The 22,467-nt window shown below is 35.3% G+C and overlaps 2 protein-coding genes across 4 annotated transcripts in view; both read left to right on the top strand.

Moving 5' to 3' along the window:
• LOC112050742 (uncharacterized) overlaps positions 1 to 5,778 on the top strand; it is a 45,011-nt gene extending 39,233 nt beyond the window's left edge. For all 3 annotated transcript variants that reach the window (XM_052885740.1, XM_024089084.2, XM_024089085.2), the window contains 3 exons: positions 327 to 535; positions 1,068 to 1,315; positions 1,973 to 5,778. In XM_052885740.1, coding sequence (XP_052741700.1) covers positions 327 to 535; positions 1,068 to 1,315; positions 1,973 to 2,161 — 646 coding nt within the window. In that variant the 3' untranslated portion in view covers positions 2,162 to 5,778. The remainder of the gene's footprint in view (positions 1 to 326; positions 536 to 1,067; positions 1,316 to 1,972) is intronic.
• A 2,612-nt stretch (positions 5,779 to 8,390) lies between these two features.
• Positions 8,391 to 22,467, top strand: part of LOC112050748 (CYFIP-related Rac1 interactor A) — a 56,566-nt gene continuing 42,489 nt past the window's right edge. The window contains exon 1 of the mRNA XM_052885801.1: positions 8,391 to 8,965. Within this exon, the coding sequence (XP_052741761.1) occupies positions 8,651 to 8,965 (315 nt within the window). The 5' untranslated portion in view covers positions 8,391 to 8,650. The remainder of the gene's footprint in view (positions 8,966 to 22,467) is intronic.

The following is a 22,467-nucleotide window of genomic DNA, read 5'->3' as shown; positions in this document are numbered from 1 at the left end:
CATGGAGCTTAGACCATTCACGCTGCTTCAATGCCGCATGGCTGGCTTATGGTGATTATGTTAAATTCTTTTACTACCATTATCAAATGATGATGGCTGTAATGGCTGGCATTAACGTGGTGCCAGGCTTAGAGGTGTTACACCACCAACTTCCCAACTCCGGGTTTTAACTACAAATTTCTTAGAATGAAAACGTTTATGTATCTCCCCGATCTAAGACTCGAACCCTTGTGACCTGAATTCACATAGGCTAACGAGGCTGTTTTTGTAAAATGCTTAATATGTATTATGCAGATGCAGAATAATGATTATCTAAATGTTTGCAGATTGATTCAAGAAATTGTGACGCACATACAAAATGCAGGTGAACCAGCTCGTATCAGTTTTGTGGGACATTCGTTGGGCACTATAATCATAAGATCGGCGCTAGCAAGGCCGCAAATGAAACCGTTCCTGGGTATACTCCATACATTCCTGTCATTGAGTGGACCGCATTTAGGAACTTTGTATAACTCAAGTGGACTTGTTAATGCAGGTAATGTAAATGTTTCACGTTTATTAATTTTTGCATTTGTGTTTTCAATAACGTCTTTCTTAATATTAATTGGCAAATGATCAAAACTGTTTCCGTTTTGCCATAGTCTTTTTTCTTTTCGTCTTTTGCGACGACAAAGACGATAAAATGGTGTACTAAATTTTTAGTATATATCTTTTCTATGATGGCATAGTACCTATCCCAAACAGATAAAACGGATTTTGAGAAGAATGTTCATAGACACGAATATCAGAACTTTTCCCATATTATGAAAATTTATTAAATGAAAAAAAAATTGTCATTTTAGATAAATTCACTATCGGTATAACTTTTCAAAAATTTTAGATATCATATTCTGCTTTTATTATATAAAAATTGCAATTTTAGCTTGAAAAATAAAAAAATACCCCTTTCAGAGGACTTTATTCCGCGTCGAACGAATGTCGTTTATAATTTTTCTTTCAATGTAAGGATTATTCGCAGGTTATACTGGGCTCTACCAGATGAAAATAAAAATAATGAAATTTTTCAGGAATGTGGTTTATGCAGAAATGGAAAAAATCTGGATCCCTGCTCCAATTGTCTCTTCGCGATGCACCCGACCCTCGGCGGTCGTTCCTCTATCGGCTGAGCGAGCGGAGTCAATTGCATCAGTTCAAACACATCCTGCTTTGTGGCTCTGGGCAGGACAGATATGTGCCACTGCATTCTGCGAGGCTGGAGCTATGCAAAGCAGCTGCTAAAGACTCGTCCATATTAGGACAGGCCTATCGAGAAATGGTATGTATTGGTACCTAATTTCTTTTAACTGCCACATGTACACATTGAAATAGTGTCTATTAATCGCTAGACGTGACAATGCACCTGGTGACATCTTAGACTCTTTGATAGGTTCATTACTCTTAAAAACTCTAGAAGACAGAGCTCGCCTAAAGGTCACTATCGCCATGCTACGAGTACTGTTACCTCAGCTTCTGTCTGCTGTGTTCCGGTATGAAGAGTATGGTAGTAAATTATAGGCACATCATCAGGTTTGACATATGGACGCCCTGCGAATTGTTGCTCTGTTATTTATAACAGAGGATGTCAGATAGCAGGAATATCTTTCCAATTTACGTGAAATGAGCTATCTGCTTGTTTCGTCAACTATACATAAAAATATACTTCATCATTGGACGTCCACTGCTGGACATAGGCCTCTTGCATGCAGTATCCAGCGGTCGGTATTCTCGGTCCACGTAGTAGTGGGTCGATCAACACTGCACTTTCCCGTGGGAGATCGCCGTTCCAGCATCTTGGGACTCCAATGTCTAATATCTCTTCGAACTACTTTTATTATTACTATAATATTAATATGACTCCCCTCCCTCCTCCCGTTTCAATTTAAAGATTTACATTGAATTTCACATAATCGAGGTAATAATTATCTACCCACAGGTACACAACATGGTTTCACCATTAGCTGCCCGAGCGTCGTCAGTGTCGGTCGTGCGGTATGATGTCCAACACGCGCTTCCTCACACGGCCAGCGCTCTCGTGGGGCGGGCGGCACACATCGCAGCCTTGGACTCTGATCTCTTCATCGAAAAGTTCCTTCTCGTCTCTGCTCTCAAATACTTTCGATGAGAATCCATTTCAATTAGTTAAATTTTTTAGGTGGTCACTTTATTTGTTGATACGTCTAGTTATGCACGAGTGTTTGGTTAGTAATTGTGTACTCGGGAAAAGAAAATGTTCATCGCATCTTAGCCTCAAGCGTCAACACCGATGATGCAATGTCGTACTAGGATTTATCTGAAGATTTAGAGCAAAAACCTTCGGTGGTAAAACTGATTTTATAAAAGCTAAGAGTTTGTCTCAGTCTATGCTTTTACCTTAAGTAATCACTGCAGGCATTATTGAGGTTGGATCATGGTGACTTTGGGAACTAGCAGATTTCAAAGGAACCTTCAGCCGTCCAAGCCCTCGAAAAATTGTTAAGGATTTGTTGGGACGGGTTGACATAAAGCTATCTGTGCAAGTATTAACTAGATTTCGCATATTATACTGAAGAAAATATTTTAAAAAATTACGCTTATACTTGGATGGTTGACGACTTTATAACTACTGCCTATCTCCTAAAACCACCATGATCCAAACTTCATAGACGCCTACCATACTTACATCCTTTGCCTGAATAACTATCAGTTGTTATAAAATCACAAAGATTTAGCTATCACAGGCAATCGCTCTATTAGTACTTGTTCACATAAGGAGACTTTTCTTGTCAATTTTATTATCCTAATTTTGTATTTCATCAGCATTTATTTATAACAAAATCTCACTCTAAATGCACGATTAAGATAATTTAAATAATCAAAATTCAATTATAAAATAAAATGTTATCAACCGTCTTCACAATAAGAAATTATCATGCACGTTCAATTTGATCTATTTAATATTTTAAGAGTTTATCATCTATTAAATGATCTCTTTATTTAAATGCTTGTATGGGTAACTTTATGGGGAAAAGAGTGTGATAATTTCCACGCTGTTGCAGCGACTTACACTATTCTGATATGAAATCCTTGAAATCTAATTATTTAAATAGGTTAAGGCGGATCTTTACACCAAATAATTAAGACTCTCGAAATTAGCAGTGTAGATACATGTAGATGTTATTTGTATTAGGAATTTATATTGTTGTATATGGAGGCATTAGACGATCATTGGCTTTAATACTCGCATATCTAAAAACGCGGGAAACGCAAACATCAAAAAAATAATTCGACCAAGGTCACAGAATCACAGATTCAGAAGTCTTTTTGATCGTCTAGTGGTCACCACAAAATTGTGTCACATTCTAAGTGTTTTGTGTGCTCCTGGATTGCTATGCCCGTGGATTTTTGATTTTGAGCTAATAACCTACTTTATATTCCAAATATTCCTATACAACACGTACAAAATGTTGTCGCGCAAGTTTTACAATACCTAACCTCTGAGAACACCAACTAACTAAGTATAATTAATTATAATAAAATTAGTGTGATCAACACTATAAGCGCTAGTCGTAAATAAGTATTATTTCCTACTTCAAACCCCTTCATGGAATTTGTATATTATTAAATGTCTACACACTTATTGATTAATTGCTTTGGGCACTATCTACTATATAATAATTTAAATATTACAGACAAATCGCAGAGTTGAGTCCTGAACCGCGCATTCCATTGGTGCGAGGCATGACGAGAGAGGGAGAGAGGAGGTGCGGGAGGCAGCACTTCTTTCCCCCCGCACCTCTGTCGCGCAGCTCTCTGACGTCATACCCCTTCACCCTTGTATCGCGATTAAAGACTTGGTTTTGCTGTTTGACTAAAAGGAATTGCTTTCATTTTGAGAGTATAAATATTGTGATTTGTAAGGAAAATGATACGCCATACATAAGGCATGAGTAAAAACTAACTCTACAGAAGCCTATGTAGCGAATAATCTTAGATTAAAAATATTCTTAGAAGAATAGAGCTCACTAGTCTCTATGATAGCTACGCAGAACCCGACATCGATCGGGTTTATCACCTACTTAAGTTTTACACAAATAATGTGACAATTTTTTGGGATCTTTTACGCACTTTTTATAGATTGGTTTTCTTAGTTATTAAGCTATTTCAATTTGACACTTAATTAAGTGGACGAATCTGACAAGGCCTTATTACAATATAAGGACAGGCCTTAGCCTTAAATGAAATAATTATAAAATGTAAAGTAACGAATGTTAGACTGATCTTTAAAAATATACGGTATTGATAAGTTTATTAGTTTTGAATTATTTGTAGATATCAATGATTTGATAACGTTGTTGCGAATAAGTTGTATCTTGCTCTGTCCATGTTTTCTCGTATTTATTATAATATTGTAGGTAAAGTTTTATACAGGGCTTAGAGAATCTAATTTTTTGTTACATAAAAGAACTTAATAAATCCGTACGATAACAACATGTTCAAAAACTTGAGACATTTTTGTTTGTATATTTATATTTTAATACATCAATATCTAGGTTTTGTCATTATGTTGATTATATTGTATGTTTGATAAAGCACATTAGATAAATGAGACGTGTCGATGTACGTGTAATGATGAATTGAAAACCACAAGGTATTTTTTGTTCTTATTGAATGCAGTGCCGGATTAAGGTCTCAGTGACTATTTTTTTAATTTCTCATAATAAGCTTTATTTAACATTTATTGTTGGTTTAGAATGAATCATAATACCCACAAATACAAGTGTTTGCTGACAGGAATGCGAAAAATGAGAGACCATAGGACAATGCTATGTAGGTAGTTCATAATATGCGGAGAATCAAATTACCAACTTATAGGTAGTTAAAATAATATTTTCTTCCTCTCTGATGCAGTTACTTAGTAGGTACTTGATTTTTAATATTTGAGAAGAAAAAGACTATTCTATAATTTTGTTTCCGTTAGCCGTGAGGAGTCTACCGGAAACGACGCTTGGCTAAGCGATTTAGCGCTACTTTACTTCACCGCACAGTAATCGATCAGGGTTACAGGGTGCCTATTGGCAGTTTTCATATTCATTCTGTGACTATCGCGTAACCGTAAACGCGAATTTCTAAGGAATTGTAACAGCTGTGCATTAGTGCCACTAGATGGCGCTGTTTCAATTCCTTAAAAACTCGCGTTTACGGTTACGCGATCGTCGCTGTATGAAGACATTGAAAACTGCCACTAGGCACACAGTTTCAGTGTAATGTAGGTAATCTCCAACTTGGCTTATAATTTTAGGGAGAAATGAACTACCTTCAAACTATCTATATAACTACTAAAACCTATTTGCGCATTTAGATGACAAGCTCCATTCAAATCGGATTGACAGTTTCATGGGAAAAACACAAACATATATACGGACAGAAGACAGAACCTCTTGTGTTTGAAGTCGGTAAATAATATGAGACTTGATACCTTAATCCGGTACCAGTTGAATGCGTTGTTGTTGTACAAAACAAATAGTGTCTAACATTATAATAATTATAATATATCGTAGAGTAATACCTCAATATTGCTCATAAGCAAGCTTAAACAGAATTACTTTAAAGTGGTAGTACCTATGTGTCGGAATGAAAGAAAATGAATTTTGTAAATACTAAATTTTATTTGTAAAATACAAACTGTATTGTTAAATGGCAATGTGTCGATGTTATACACCTATGATAAAATAAATAAATAAATAAATGCCTAAAACTAAACGTTTTTTACGAGAAATACATAGACCATAGAGTCCATAGACCTACCCAAACATGGCTAACATAGAGTAGGATAAATGAATGACTAACAACTTGAACTTGAAGCAGCTTAGCTCCACGGTAAACAGGCCGCAATCAGTGGCTTGTACCTCATAGATGCGAAAATGCACAGCTTACCCTGAGGACTCATTAATAACATGTATTAAATAAGGAATTTTCCATTAAGTACAATTTGTACAAGGTACTTACTTAATATTGCGCCATAAAAGAGTAGAAGTTGTTATAAATTGAACTAATAAACTCGCTGTGTGGCAACACCACATTTACTGTCATTATCACAAAGATGTGTCATCATAGAGCAACCAATCATCATTGATAGTTTTATCAGATTATTAAAATCATAGTGGAAATTCGAATAATTACCTGACGAATTACGATAATATTAATTTATTTATATGAGATTGACTTCAATTTATTTAATTTTAATAAATGTAAATCATGAAGTCAGCTATCTTTGTACCCATAACTCATGATGCTTATTTCGAGGCTGGATAGTAAGTATTTTCGTAATATTTATTTATATTTGATAGTAATATTATTTTCAACAAATCACCATAATTATAATATGAACATAATATTACGTACATATAAAACAAAATATTAATATAATCAAGTACCAAGGTAGTTGCAATCCCAAGTGGATGACAAAAGACAAGGTTACCCTATGAACGACAATAAGTGACTACAGCACCCTCATTAATTTTCTAATTTCTAATTTTCTACTCTTTTGTGTCACACTCACACTACACACAGAGGTTTGCATAATAATTCAAGGGTATATTAATTAAACATCTGAAAAAAAAATATCTTAACAGCAGCAACAGCATTAAAAAAACTGATTCAAGATAGAAAATGTGAAAAATCCGAAAATAAAATATAACTTGGATTTTTGGGAAACTATTCAAATTAGTTTTAGTTAATTAAGTGGTGTATCTACCATTTTTTATTTTTATCCATTAATTATGAGACACTCTGTATATTAAATAAACACGTCTGCCTTAAGCAATAAAACTATAAAATGCAGTAAAATCAATGAAAATTGAAAATAAAACGAGAGCTACATGACATTTCAAAGATTTTCCATAGAATGACAATTGACAAAGGATCTTCCCAACAACCATAGTTAAAAAATATAATAAAAATTTTAATAAAAAAATACAACCGACTTCAAAACCTAAAAACGTACCCACTAAACTAAAAAGTGAAAAATAACATCATAATATGTTCTACCTGCTGATCAGTATGAAGGCAGTGCTAAGCCGGTGATGTATTAATTCAAGCCATGTGAGAATATCTTACAGATTTAGATTTTGCAGACAGTGTTGTTTCATGTGGTCCTGTCAGAAATGGCTTTAATTAACACAACACCAGCTAAGCACCGCCTTCATACTGATCAGCAGGTAGAACATATTATGATGTTATTTTTCACTTTTTAGTTTAGTGGGTACGTTTTTAGGTTTTGAAGTCGGTTGTATTTTTTTATTAAAATTTTTATTATTTTTCCATTTTTAGTGTAAAATTTCATCTCAAACGAATACATCAGACCCCTAATGACAGTCACAACCCATCTTGGTACAAAATTCTCAGCAATACAAATTAATCAAGCCCAAGCACAAGGTAGCTACCGTAAACCGTTAAGGAGTTCCCTTAATTGACCTTGGTCTTCATCATCAGACCCCTAATAACAGACACAACTCATATATTTAGAAAGTTCTCAGCAATACGAATTAATCAAGGCCAAACACAAGGTAGTTACTGTAAACTGTTAAGGAGTTCCCTTAATTGTCCTTGGTCTTCATCACCAAACCCCTAAATGACAGTCACAACCCATCTATGTGGAAAGTTCTCATTAATACAAATTAATCAAGCCCAAACACAAGGTAACTGCTGTAAATCGCCGAGGAGTTCCCTCGTCTGTTTTATGGCTCCATCATCAGATCGACTTTAAACCTTCATGAAATTATAGTGCTTTAAAGTACTAAATGGAAAAGTATACGAACACACTAGACACCCATATAATTTTCGAAAGTTCCCCTCAATTTCTCCAGGATTCCACCATCAGATCTTGACATGATGGCAATGGGACCAAATGGGGGCTATACCGTTTCAAACAAAAAAATAATTTTTGAAATCGGTCCAGGCGTCTTTGAGTAATCGGTGTACATACATAAAAAAAAAAAAAAAAAAAAAATACCGACCGAATTGAGAACCTCCTCCTTTTTGAAGTCGGTTAAAAAGTACACTGAATTTGTATTACTTATGGTAAACATTAATTATTCGTCAGAGTTCGCCACAGATAATAATTTAACACTTTTTGCTTGACAATTATACAAATACTTGGTCCAAGGTGGTTCAACATTTGGCAAATATCATTGCTACCAACATTACGATACTAATTACTAGTACAACATCGGCTGTATATCTTACCGGTTTTAGCACTTCACTATTGTGGGCGATCATCATTTAATAGATCTGTGGTTACTCCATGGTTACACAGATTAAAATGGATAATGAAGTAATGTGAACTGTCAATTCAGAATTCTCCAATTTTCATTTCTGATTTCAGTTCTGTGATTCCAGTCGGTGGGGTAATATCAATGTGAAGCGATTGTGTTAAAATTATTAATTTCAAATAAAAAAAACTTCATATATTGACATAAAATAAGCTGTGAGGGTGCAAAATAACAGTTTAAACAGTTGCAGTTTAAAAAAGTTTATATTGTAATACATATTTATATATTTCCGGGCAATGCAGTCCCTGCTATCCAGGAGGTATTTATAATAAATTTAAAAATTGTGACTTGTAATCATCGAAATGGGGAAATTGTTGAGTCTGTTGGCCAGAGACGATTCGAACTGTTGTTCGTCGCCCCGTTACGATATATTTTTGGATTTCGAGAACGCAATGCCTACGGACACGGAGCGCGATGTTTACGAAGAGGTGCAGAGAGTTCTGCTGGATTCGAACAAGATATTGGAAGAAATTCAGTGTTACAAAGGCGCGGGGAAGGAAATAAGGGAGGCTATCGCCGACCCGTCCACTATAACCCAGGAGAGGGCTTGGCGCGCTGTGAAACCACTGGTAGATAAGCTGCTCCGGTTCTACAACCACTCACTCGAACTTCAGCGGGTAAGTTATGAAGATTTTTTAAATTAAGAACTCTAAAATTTTTTAAACTAAGAACTCCTGTTCTTTTTAATGTTGTCGACAATGGTTATTAAAAATATATCTAAAAAACACTAATAATTAAAAAGATAAAAGAATTTTTAACTGTGTAAAAATAATATTAGGTAGGTATTTCATGAATTGTTTCACAAATATATTGCTGAGAAGTTAGGTAGACTCAATTTCTTAATGTATATAAAAAATTTCTATATAAACTAATATACAGAAAGTCAAATTAAAAGAATTAATAAACTTTTCTTTTTAGTTATAAGTTAATTTATTATGTAACGATTTAATAATCTATACTAGTTTAATCTTACTACCCCCATTTTTAACTGCATTTATCATATTTTTGAATGCAGAAAATTCATATAGCTGAACAACATTTGCAGGTCAATTGTAAAATGCAGTATTGAATCTCCAATGCACTCCATCACAGAAAGGATATTCTATAATGTCCAGTTAGCATAACATATTGCCTGTAAATGCTGAAGGATGCCATTTTGTCATTATCAAAGGATGTTTATCCTTATCAGGGCTGATTAATGAAGTCACAAGGGAAGATAACACTCTTCAGAGATAGCTGTTATCACATTTAAATGGTGTAACTTCCTGATGCATTGTTTATTGTTGGCAAGAATTAGGCACTATTCTTTTTACAAATATACCTACTTACACTTATTATATATTTAACCATTTGACTCTTTAAATGTCGTGTAATATAAATCGTTTCTGTTATGTGACATGTAAAAAAATATGACTACCACTAACGGCAATAGGCAAGCACAGTATCATGCTGCGCTCGATTGAAAAATATAAAGATTTTTTAAATGGTTCACAAAGGTAGATTAAAACTGCATTCTCTGACTGTCGGTTTCTTCAGCGCAGACGGGCTCACCGATAAAATACTCACAGGCAGCGAATGGTTAAGCAATACACACATTACTACTTAGCCCCAAAGTAAGCATATAGCCTGTGTTATTGGTGGTACTAAAATAGCTGAGCATACATTATTTAAGTATTCATCATCATCATATCAGCCGATGGACGTCGGACATAGGCCTTTTATGAGGACTTCTAAACATAACGATACTGAGCCACCTTAGTGTAAGGGGGGGGGGCTAGTACCAGTCAGTCTCCCCAACTGCCAACCACACCTGCTCGTGGTGCACCCTGCAGATGGACCGACGAATGGTGGTATATCCATTCCCACAGGCTAGATTATGGAATGCCTCAGGCCGGTGTCGGCAGCAGCGACATTGACGTTAGTGATGTAGCACTGTGCTGACCAACCCGCATGCCCAGGGTGGTCAGTACTGGGCAAAACTTAGTATGGCCAACAAAACATTATACTGCATATAAATACTTAAAAAATGTAAAGGGAATCCAGCAGTATTACATATATCTAAACACTGAAAACATCCAAGCTCATCATACAGATATTTTCAGTTGTGTGTAATTTTACTTCTTTACTTATAATACTTATTAGCATAGATCTCTGCTAGTGAAACTGCATTAAATTCAATCCAGATTATGTCCAGGCCGATAAACTATATTAAGTTACAAACATTCACCCAGTAGTTTTAGATCCATACTATGATTAATAATGGTTAATAATAGTTTGACTGAGAAATTTTTTAGGCAACCTACTTTCAATATATTTTTCAACATACTTTTGATATACAATACTTTTCATCCAATAAACAGGTGGAACATTCATAAATATTACCTAATATTAACATAATAATTTAAAGAAGAATTGAGTTAAAGCTATTAAGTTGATCATTATTAAATTCTTTATTCAGTAGCAGTATTTTTAAATCCTAAAGTAAACACCATTACCTTTTGAAACTACCACTTTGGTATTGTACATTATTTATTAATTATGATTAATGATGTACGCATCATTTGTGAAATATAAAAGGGAGCTAGAATACAAAAGAAAATATAATTCATCCTCAGCGATGTTAAGTATAATGTTTATGTTTTGTGGGAAAAACATTATTTTTTTGATGAACAACTTTTATCCATATTTTAGCATACCTAAAACTTTGCCAAGACAAACTAAATGAGCTTAAACTCAATTGATATTACTTTCTTTAGTATATTATAGAAGTTATTATTTATGGCCATCCTCCTTATAGGAGAGGATTTGGCACTAACATGTTTTATTTTTTTTCATTCTTTACAAGTTGGCCCTCATTCGCAAAAGGCAACACTGCTTGAAAAAGCGTTGTGTATTAAAAACGCTCTTGTGTGGTATAATTGGGATTGCATTTGTTGTATTTGAACGTGCGAATGAGGGCTTAGCCCTTAACTACAATCTCACCTGATGGTAAGTGATCATGCAATCTAAGATGGTAGCTGGCTAACTTGTAAGGAATTTGATGAAAATTCACACCACTTTCGGTTTCTACACGACATCGTACCGGAACGCTAAATCGCTTGACGGCACGTCTTTTGCTGGTAGAGTGATAACTAGCTGTGGCCGAAGCCTCCCAACCACAGATTTGAACCTAATACAGATTGACAGGCTTAGGGTGATTTTTTGACTATTTTCTTTATACATTCAAAATGTGTTCTTTGTAGAATAATAAATAAATAAATAAAAAAAAATAGCAGATAAGTCTCAATAGCTCAACGGTAAGAGCGGTCGGACTCATCGTCGAGGGGTGGTGTTTCGATCCCCGCCTCATTGGACTATTGTCGTACCCACTCTTAATACAGTCTTTTCCGATTAGTTGGAGGAGAATGGAAATATTGGTCATATTTAAAAGATACGGCAAACATTATTTTAAACAAAAAAAAACACATGATAATAAATCAGTGAGGTGCACTTTACACATGCAAAACTGCAGTACATACCCTGCAGTCTCTGGATTTTCTATTTTGTATAATCTGTATGTATAGTGCTTACCCTGGTTATAAACCTTATGCACGATGAGTATGGCCGAGATTGACGAAGGCACGAGCGTCTAACATCGCTTATTTCCTAACTCCAGGCTGAGAATTTTTGCTGATTTATTGCCTAGTTTGTTAAGTAATACTAAACTATACTATGCACAAAAATTAAGGGAGCAGAAAAAAAATCCAAATTTTTGGGGGATTTTCAACAGGCTGTAACTTATACAAAAATGGTCGTACAGCAAAGAAATAAAAAGCAAATTGTAGCTCTAAGTGTTTAGTTTTTGGATCTGAGTTTGAAAATTTTTTTTTGAAAATATTTTTCGAGTAATCATAAGAAACCCACCGAAAAAAAAATTTCGAAAGTTTTTTGGGTTTTTTTTTTAATTTACGGACGTGGAAAAAATTTTTTCGACTCAACCTCCATATGGACCGGATAGCTTGTTTATTCAGATTTAATTTCGTCTTTTTCAAATTCATGTAATGATTGAAAAAAAAATTTTTTTTCAATCATTACATGAATTTGAAAAAGCATCCAAAAAAGGGCTTTTTGTCGTTTACAAAGTTTCAATTCAATCCAGCCAACCGTTTTTTTTTCCCACTTGATAGAATTTTTTAAAAAATTAAAGGAGCAAGAATTTTGCTCTGAAAATGTAATAATTTTTTTTTTTCTTTAATTTTTCAAGTCACTAAGAATTGAGAGAAAGATTTAAAAAAAAAAATTTTTTTCAGTTTTGATAAAAATTATGACATTTTCAGAGCGAAATTCTTAATTTTCGTAATAAAAGACAAAATGATCTTTTTCCATTCAAACATCGATATCTCAGCGAGAAATGCTCGTATCGAGATTTAAAAAAAAACGAAATTAAATCTGAATAAACAAGCTATCCGGTCCATATGGAGGTTGAGTCGTAAAAATTTTTTTCACGTCTGTAGATTAAAATAAAAACCCAAAAAATTTCGAAAATTTTTTTTTCGGTGGTTTTCTTATGATTACTCGAAAAATATTTTCAAAAAAAAATTTTCAAACTCAGATCCAAAAACTAAACACTTAGAGCTACAATTTGCTTTTTATTTTTTTTGCTGTACGACCATTTTTGTATAAGTTACAGCCTGTTGAAAATCCCCCAAAAATTTGGATTTTTTTTCTGCTCCCTTAATTTTTGTGCATAGTATAGTTGAACGAAATAAATAATAAGTCAATTTTGTCGCACTTCATATTTGTCGCTCTGGGCAAATGCCTCGCTAGCCCCCCTGGATCGGGCCCTGGGTATAGCTACTTGTATATATGTTTTCTGTGAAAAATTTTCCACCCATTACTCGAATCCGGGACCTCGTGATCCGGTTACAGGCTAACCACTATACAAACGAAGCAAACGCACACTAGTAAAATATCTAAGTATTAATATTAGCATGTACCTACACGTATGATGCAATTTACTGGAAGCTAATAAAAAATGTAAATGTCCCAACTACTCGTAAGTTAAAGAAATGCTGCATACGAGTTCCGATGCCACCTGGTACACCCGGCCACGCGGCCGCAATGCAGATGTCCAATGGAATTTCGGACTGGAAGTAACATTTCCAACTTGCATTTTCCACCTGCATCTTTCACAGTTCATATTTATTGCAATTAACGAATGAGCCATTTTCCTCTAAAGGTGTTGAAATCCGCTAGGAACAAATAGGGGCAAGTACAAATAGACATAATGACCGTCAAAATATAGTAAGCGACACTTTTATCATATGTGTCGATTTTAATATACGTAGTACAATAACATCTTTGACGTAAGTGTAAGAGAATTTAACATTTTTCGGCCACATTTGTACCCGAAGGGGGGTACAATGTTGAATTTTTATATTAAATTCACTATCACAATTTCATTAATTTACATCATCTTCCGTAAATTCAATTATAATTTTATACGTTTTATTAACAATTTTGCTCTTATTTCAAGGTATATTATTACATTTAGGCGTTTGCAATTTTGCTTATATGCATAAACAATGACAATTCTACATTTTAGCATAAACGTCAATATGAAGCTAATTTTATATTATTTTATTATAAGTACTTAAAGAAATAAGTATTCGAAGTATTTTTGTTAAAAATAAAAAAAAACATCTGTACTAATATTTTATAGAGAAAAGATTTGATTGTTTCCAAATCAAACAATTACATAAATTGGACGAACGAAAGGATTTGAAAAATTATTTCACCATTACCATCACCTATGAGGACGTTATCCCGAGTTAGAGTTATGGGAGTTAAATTAAGGCTTTCACATTTTTTTATAGCCCACAGCGAATCCAATTGTTGAAGTAAATTTAATACCTGTGCTACACGAGCCATAAAACGAATTGGTTGACAAATCAGTTATCAGTTATACTATAATACATTTTCATCTTCATTATCTTTATCAACCTACTGACAAAATCCTCTTGTATGTATCTCCAAATACCACCGTCATACCTCATCACTTTATGATACATAGACTGCTCAAACCATAAATAACCCTTCCTTTTGTTGTCTTCGGCTAAAAAAAAGGAATTCTATAAATATTCTGATATATAAAGAACAAACCAGTCATAAGTATACTGTTCACAATCGTAACATGTATCTGAGTAATCGCTCCTGTCCGTGTTTAGCCGTGACAATCATCCAATCGAGCGCGTTAAACTGTACACGTATGTACACGTCGCATGAGAAATAACATTCACGACAGGGCCGGATTCAGTGCCAGTCTTGATGGTCCATGGCCCACGAATGTAAAAATAATATATGAACTTGGCGAAGACTTATTATAAAGCTACTCGTAAGTATTCTAGCGATTGAGAATAATATGAATTCGTATATTATCCCAAAGAATAAATAAAAATGATTCCTAATACTTCGTCGTTTTAAAGTTTGAACCTATTGTAATAAATGTTAATACGTCTGGCAAACTGTAACTTGTTGGGTGCGTGTCGTCCACCGCTCTTAGGGATTCGGTATCTTCGGGTATAAATGCATTTGATGCAAATGAAACGAAACGAATGTAATTTATGATATTATTCTAATATCATCATCTATCATCCTTAACACATTAAATTAGTAGTAGTAGTTAGATCATGAAGTTAGATAAGTAATGAATTAGAAAAAAAACTTACCTACTCTTTTTACATAAATATCCTCCTTCATACACTGCAACCATTTCTTCTTCCATGGCCTTCCTCTTGCAATCCTTATAGGTATGTACCTCTAAAACTTCGTGTGCAGACTGATGCACAGAGCAGAATAAAAAACCCCATCATTACAATTTTTACTTGTTAACTCAGCATATCCAGGGCCCGCCGATATAAATCCGGCCCTGATCCAAACGTATCCTTTGGAAACATTAAAATTTATGTCGTCAAAGTATTTGCATTACAGATTTTTGAAAGGGTGGGAGATGCCGATTTTTCCTTGTACGAATCTCGTGCGCAAACATTTGGTTTCGGGATATTCAATAGGGTACGTAGGTACTAGAAGGATTTCGTTCCGTTTTTCTCTTGAGTTGTTCTACGAAACCCGACATAAATTAACAAGTACAATTTTATTTTCATGCAATATATCACACTCTTCTTATTTGTTTTTTTTTGCAACTTTGCCACGGTACCTAGCAGACGCCACGGTTTCACCCGCGTGAAGCTACACTGTCTCCAGGTTTTATAGCCTATAACACCTGGAGACAGTGTAGCTTCACAACAGTGAAAGAATTTTTCAAATCGGTGCATTAGTTTCGGAGTCTATTCCTTTCAAAAGTACAAACAATCGAATATTTCTTGTTTATAAAATTAGTATAGATGTAAGTAAGTAAATATCTTATAATATATTATATACGTACTATGTATATAATATATTATAAGATAGCGCTGTTTCATTGCAAATAAACATTAACTTATCTTGAAAATTCACTTAGACGTATGCGATCTTAAGATAAGTGAGTCTCATACTTTCATAACACGTACTGTATTTAATTTTTGTACTTACAATAAAATATAATGTACACACATGCCCATTTTGTTAGATAAGAATGTCATGAAAAAATTAAGAACTTTCATAGAAATTTTCAAATATATTTAACAAATATATTATTTTAGATATATTTTACAAAGATTTTATACTATCAGATATGTCACTAGCGCGACGAAACTGAGGCATACGAAAGTGGCTAATTGTCTTAATTTCATTTAGTCGCATTGTAAACAATGAAAGTTATTTAAACAAATAACACTTAATGTAAGTAAACACAAAATTGTGCATATGTGCAGTTGCTAAATTTGGATCACTTTTTGCGGTGATTTTGTAGACTTTTTGTAGACCTTGACTACAATCTCACCTAAAGGTAAGTGATGATGTAACCTAAGATGGAAGCGGGCAAACTTGTTAGGAGTAGAATGAAATCTACACTTCTTTCGGTTTCTACACGACGTCGTACCGGAACGCTAAGTCGCTTGGCGGTACGTCTTTGTCGATAGGGCCGAAGCCCCCACCAGCCAGACCTGGACGAATTAAGATAACCTAAATAGGCCCAGCTGGGGATCGAACCCAGGACCTCCGTCTTGTAAATCCACCGCGCATACCACTGCGCCACGGAGGCCGTCAAATAGTATAAAATCTTTGCTCAAAGTACCCTAGTTCTTCTCTGAGGTTCTGCCATAATTCATCATAGCCATAAAAACGTAACAGACAGACAGACATACTTACGCATATAATATGAATTATGCTTTTCACTTATTAAAATTAAAATTGTAAGTACGTACAAAAAACATTCACATTGTAGTCTCGGTTTTCAAAACGTCCCCAATTTTATTAGGTCGTAAATAGCTTTATTTACTTCGGTAGTTTATAGAGATTGAATGTTTATTTTTATCGTTATATCATATAGGTGCCGTTGCAGGAAACAACGTTTTTACATATCTAATGCATGTGTAATAGCATTTTCCTTATAAAGGTTAATGTAAACGCGGTTATTATTATTATCATTTCATTATTTATCTCGTGACTAAGATCCAATTCGCACGTGCGTTTTTTTAACGGGCGTTAAAAAAATTTAAATGAAGATTTATTACCAACGCCCAAAATTGAAAATGCAACACAACTCGAAAAAAAAGCGTCGCGTTTTTAAAACGCTGACGTGATTGATTGAGTAACGTGAGTGACGCTGACTTGGGAATGCATTTGTTGTTATTGAACGCTTTTTAACGGACGTTAAAAAAGCGCTCGTGCGAATGGGGTAAATAAAAATATTTTAGCAAATAAATATTAAGTTTATGTATGTAGTTTTAATTTACATGAATGAAAGTAAAAGTATTTATTAATTTTGTGGTAAAGACACCTGAATATACATCATAGTACAATCAGGTGGTAGATTTGCCTGGAACCTAAACTCAAGATCTATCCATACTAATATTATAAATTTGAAATTGTCCGTATGTCTGTCTGTCTGTTTGTTTGTTTGTCCGTCTTTCTTTAAGTGAAAATAGTTGAAAGGATGGAGAGTGACATTACTTTTACTAAAATGGGGGGTGGAAGTTTGTATCTAGCATTTGTAGGATAGGGTAGGGTATGGGTATGGTAGGGTAGATAGGGAAGAAGCGCACATAAAACTACGCGAAGTTTGACAGAATCCGCTAGTTGACATATAAATTATGAAATTAAATTGTTATTTCTTTTTAATTATTTACAATTTAGCCCTTGACTGTTAAGTGCCCTTGAGTGTTGTCCAGAGCTAACTTGAAAATAATAATAAAAAGAAGACTACAATCTCACCTGATGGTAAGTGATGATGCAATCTAAGATACAAGCGGGCAACTTGTTAGGAGGAGGATGAAAATCTACCCTCCTTTCGATTTCTACACGACATCGTACCGAAACGCTAAAATTAAAATCATTAATAATCAAAAATTAATATATATACAAATTAAACACTATCATAATTATTATAAACTATCATTGGTTAGCCGTTGATTAATCTCTGTTCCAAAGTTAGCTATCTCTATTCAACGCGTGTTATAGAAAGAGAGGTGTAGTTGCTTAGTCAGATAGTCAATTTCCGAGTGTAGATCAGTTAACAATGGTTTGCGTGTGCATTCAATAGAGCCTTATTAAGTCTTGCGTGGTTCGAGCCACGTGCAATTTGAAAATTTCATATATAGATACGTATGTGATTTGTAAACGTTGTCTATTATTGTCTATGGTAAGGTTACATTTAAATATGGAACGTTTTTAGGTCGTTATCCCTGAATGATTATATACGAAATATAGTACCTATAAGACGATATAACACCTTTGACCTTTTTTATTTGACTGCCTCCGTGGCGCAGTGGCATGCGCGGTATTTACAAGACTGAGGTCCTGGGCTCAATTGCCGTCTGGGCCGATTGAGGTTTTCTTAATTGGTCCAGGTCTGGCTAGTTAACACCCTACCGGCAAAAGATGTGTAGAAACCAAAAAGCGTGTGGATTTTCATCCTCCTCCTAACAAGTTAGCCCGGTTCCATCTTAGATTGCATCATCACTTACCATCAGGTGAGATTGTAGTCAAGAGCTAACTTGTAAAGATTTAAAAAAAAACCGTCCGGTTGTCCAATCAAAATTAGATGTAGTTCGTTTAGGGTAAGCACTAGGTACGTGAAGATAAATCATTTGTCAATATCAGTATGAAAAACTTCATGTACTTTATGAGTAATCAGTACATTTATGCACGCCACTGAAGTCATCTGCTTAACCCGTCAACTGCCTATTAATTAGTATTGAAAAATAATGACTCTCAGAATTCTTTAGTATCATCGATGGGCAGATGCGCCAAACTAGTTTATTAGTATGGCAACAGCTGATTGCTATTGTAAGCTATAGGCAGGTGGATAAACACCTTGAAACCGCATTGGACCATCCTTAAGAGAATATTAATTATTCTTAAATTTTTTGTTGGATCATCATTATAAGCCTATTTTAAGGGCCCACTACTGAGCCAAGAATAATTATCAACCCATATTCGGCTCACTGATAAGCTTGAGTCTCCTCTAAGAATGAGATGGGTTAGGCCAATAGCACTGGCTCAATGCGGATTGGCAGTTTCCACACACGCAGAGAATTAAGAAAATTCTCCGGTATGCAGGTTTCCTCGCGATGTTTTTCCTTCACCGTGATAAGTTGACCAATGATAGAAGCGAATGGAAGACATTGACAGTTTTTGCCGACCCCAATTAAATGGAATAAGATAATGAAGATGATGTTTATGATGATATGTAAACAAACAATACACTATCTGAAAATACAATATATTGTAATAGCACGGCGGTGGATGTCCATCGGCTGATATTGATTTTTCCAAAGTAGTGGAACTTTTTAAATGCGGCATTTACAGGCAGCCGCAAAACAAATGATCCCGCTCAATGATGTTAGAAGAAAAAAGAAGTAGATAGGTTATACGCGGACCCCAAGTGGCACGTTAAAACTATGCTAATTAGCAAACCTGAGCTTAGTCTCCGCACTGTCACCGCGAAGTTGACAACGCCGCTGACATAATTTTTGCGTGCCACTTTTTTTTTATTAATTTTATTTACAAGTTAGCCCTTTGACTACAATCTCACCTAATGGTAAGTGATGATGCAATCTAAGATGGAAGCGAGTTAACTTGTTAGAAGGAGGATGAAATCTACACTTCCTTCGGTTTCTACACGACATCGTACCGAATCGGTAAATTGCTTGGCGGTACGTCTATGCCTTAAGGTAACTAGCCACGGCCGAAGACTCCCACCAGCCAGACCTGGACCACCACGTCAAACGCCACGGATGCCGTCAAAAGCTGTAAACATCGAATGTGGTTTATGTAACCTATCTCCTTTTTTTCTTCTAACATCATTGGTGCCACTGCAAAACTGTCGGCTAGCTGATACGACGTTCAAACCGCCTAACCGCAGTGTATGAAATCATAACAATGGCGGATCAAATTCAAGCTCGCCTATTCATATTGTGAAATACGATGCTCTCGAGGTGCAACTCACACAGTGTTGCTCGTTTGCTTAAAACTTAATTAAAGTCACCGGTGTTGTGATATTGTCTTTAACCGAGTTCTAATATGGAGGTTTTGGTGCATGTTTTTTACTCTTTAACGCCGCAACTATTGAAAGAATTGGGCTGAAATTTGGAATGGAGATAGATTAGTCGTAGACTAGCACAAAGGCTTTATATTCCGAAAAATCCATAGTTTCTTCTGTATGGAGACTTCCACGGGATTCGCACAAAAATATTGAGAAGCCAGAGATGTTTTGTTCCCTCCGAACTTCTAGCCCTAGGACACATCACACAACTCTAGCTGATATATTAGGCTTGTCCTCCCCTGTGACGCTGCTGCGGTCAATATGACGAAAATGCAATAGGCAATAAATATATTAAAAACAAAAAAAATGGTAGAGATATAAAACCCATTTCGCTTGCCACCGCCTTCAAATCAAGTAAATTATTTTATCGCTTTTTAACCGACTTCCAAAAAGGAGGAGGTTCTACGTTCGGCTGTATGTATGTTTTTTTTTTGTTTTTTTTTTTTATGTATGTCCAGCGATAACTCCGTCATTTGTGGACCGATTTTGAAAATACTTTTTTTGTTTTGAAGGGTTTGATTCCAGGGTGGTCCCATTTTTTTCATGTCAGGATCTGATGATGGCATCCTGGAGAAATCGAGGGGAACTTTCGAAAATCGTAGGGACGGCTAGTGCGTTTGTTAATGTTTCCATAAGGTATCTTAAACCACTACAATTTTATGAAGGTCTGGAGTTGGTCTGATGATGAAGCCGAAAAACAGACGATGGAACTCGTCAACGATTTACAGCAGGTACCTTTTGTTTGGGCTAGATTTATTCGTATTGATGAGAACTTTCCACCTAGATGGGTTGTGACTGTATTAGGGGTCTGGTGACGAAGATGAAGGAGAGTTAAGGGAACTCCTCGACGGTTCACAGTAGCTACCTTTGTTGGGACTTTATGAATTTGTATTGCTGAGAACTTTTCACCTAGATGGGTTGTGACTGAATTAAGGGTCTGGTATTGAAGACGAAGGACAATGAAGAGAACTTCTCGAAGGTTATTAGTATCAGTTTTGGTTACACTCAGTAGGTGTGCTAACACTAAAAATTAAAAAATAAAAGTTTTAATTAAAGCCGTTTTCAGAAACGGCTTTAATTAAAACATGACACTGGATTGGCACCGCCTTCAAACTGATCAGAAGGTAGCACATAGGTAAGATGTTATTTTTTGCTTTTTAGTTTAGGCTAATTTTTGAGTTGGAAGTCGGTTGAATTTTTTATTAAAATTTTTATTAGTGTTGTATTTCGCATTATGGGCAGGGCACATAGTTCGAAGAGCCGATGGACGTTGGGGTGCCAAGGTGCTGGAATGCACCAGAAAACGCAGTGTTGGAGAACTGAGGACATCAAGCGGATTGCTGGGGGCTCGAGACCGTTTTGTTTGGACGTCCAAGCGAGAGGCCTATGTCCAGCAGTGGACGTCCATCGGCTGTTAATGATGATGATGATGAGATGATGTTTTGTAAAGTCTGTGGAATTTCTTTTTAAAAATATTTACTGTCATATCTGTCTCGGCTTATCTCTTATTATTGTAAGAGGTGACACAATTTCTCTGATATCAGATTTACTCAGTACATGATCTCATCAGTTTTTGATAACACGACACGTTGAACGGAATGTGGTTATATGAGAGGGTGCGCCGCACTGGCGTCTGTAGTAGACAATAGTAATTGTACTTTCGTGGTTTGCATCGTTTAATATTCTAAAGTTTGCAACGATAGCGTCATAATTCGGAATTGCCTTCTTTAGATCGTCAGTATATATTTTACCTTTGTATCTAAATAATATTTTGTTGATCTAGATTCTAGACTATATCTATACTTACCATCAGATGAGATCATGGTCAAACGCGAGCCTATCTTGACATAAAAAAATCATAAGTTGAAAAAAGAGAAATTCTTCAACCTATTGTAATAGGCAATTACAGGGCCTCCTCAACCCCCTTGACACCAGTCCCATTAAAAGGCCTACTGCATTTCATCATTATCAACCCATAGTCGGCTCACTGCCGACGAGCTCGAGTCTCCTCTCAGAATGGAGAGGTTAGGCCAATAGTTCATCACGCTGGCCCAATGCGGATTGGCAGACTTTATACACGCAGATAATTAAGAAAATTCTCTGGAATGCAGGTTTCCTCACTATGGTTTCCTTCACCATTTGAGATACGTGATATTAGATTTCTTAAAATGCAACATGTTTCACAAAAAGTTGGAGTTTGTCTATTTTCTCTTCACTTGGTCGCATTGTTAGCGTCATAGAGGAGGTCGTTTGAGTCCGTACAACGGACTGTACGTAGTCGGACTGCCGAGGTCAGAAAGGACTTTTACCTTCTCAACAAAAAAAACAACTCAAATACAGAATAAGTATCCTCCTTCGAAGCCTATTCTCCAGTAATAACACAGTTTTGCATTTAAAAAAACCTGTTATAATTCACGCATTCATTAAATTCGCGTG

Source organism: Bicyclus anynana, chromosome 15, assembly GCF_947172395.1.
Source record: "Bicyclus anynana chromosome 15, ilBicAnyn1.1, whole genome shotgun sequence".
Lineage (NCBI taxonomy): Eukaryota > Metazoa > Arthropoda > Insecta > Lepidoptera > Nymphalidae > Bicyclus > Bicyclus anynana.
Note: the sequence above shows the minus strand (reverse complement) of the source record. Positions and strands in the feature narration are given on the sequence as shown.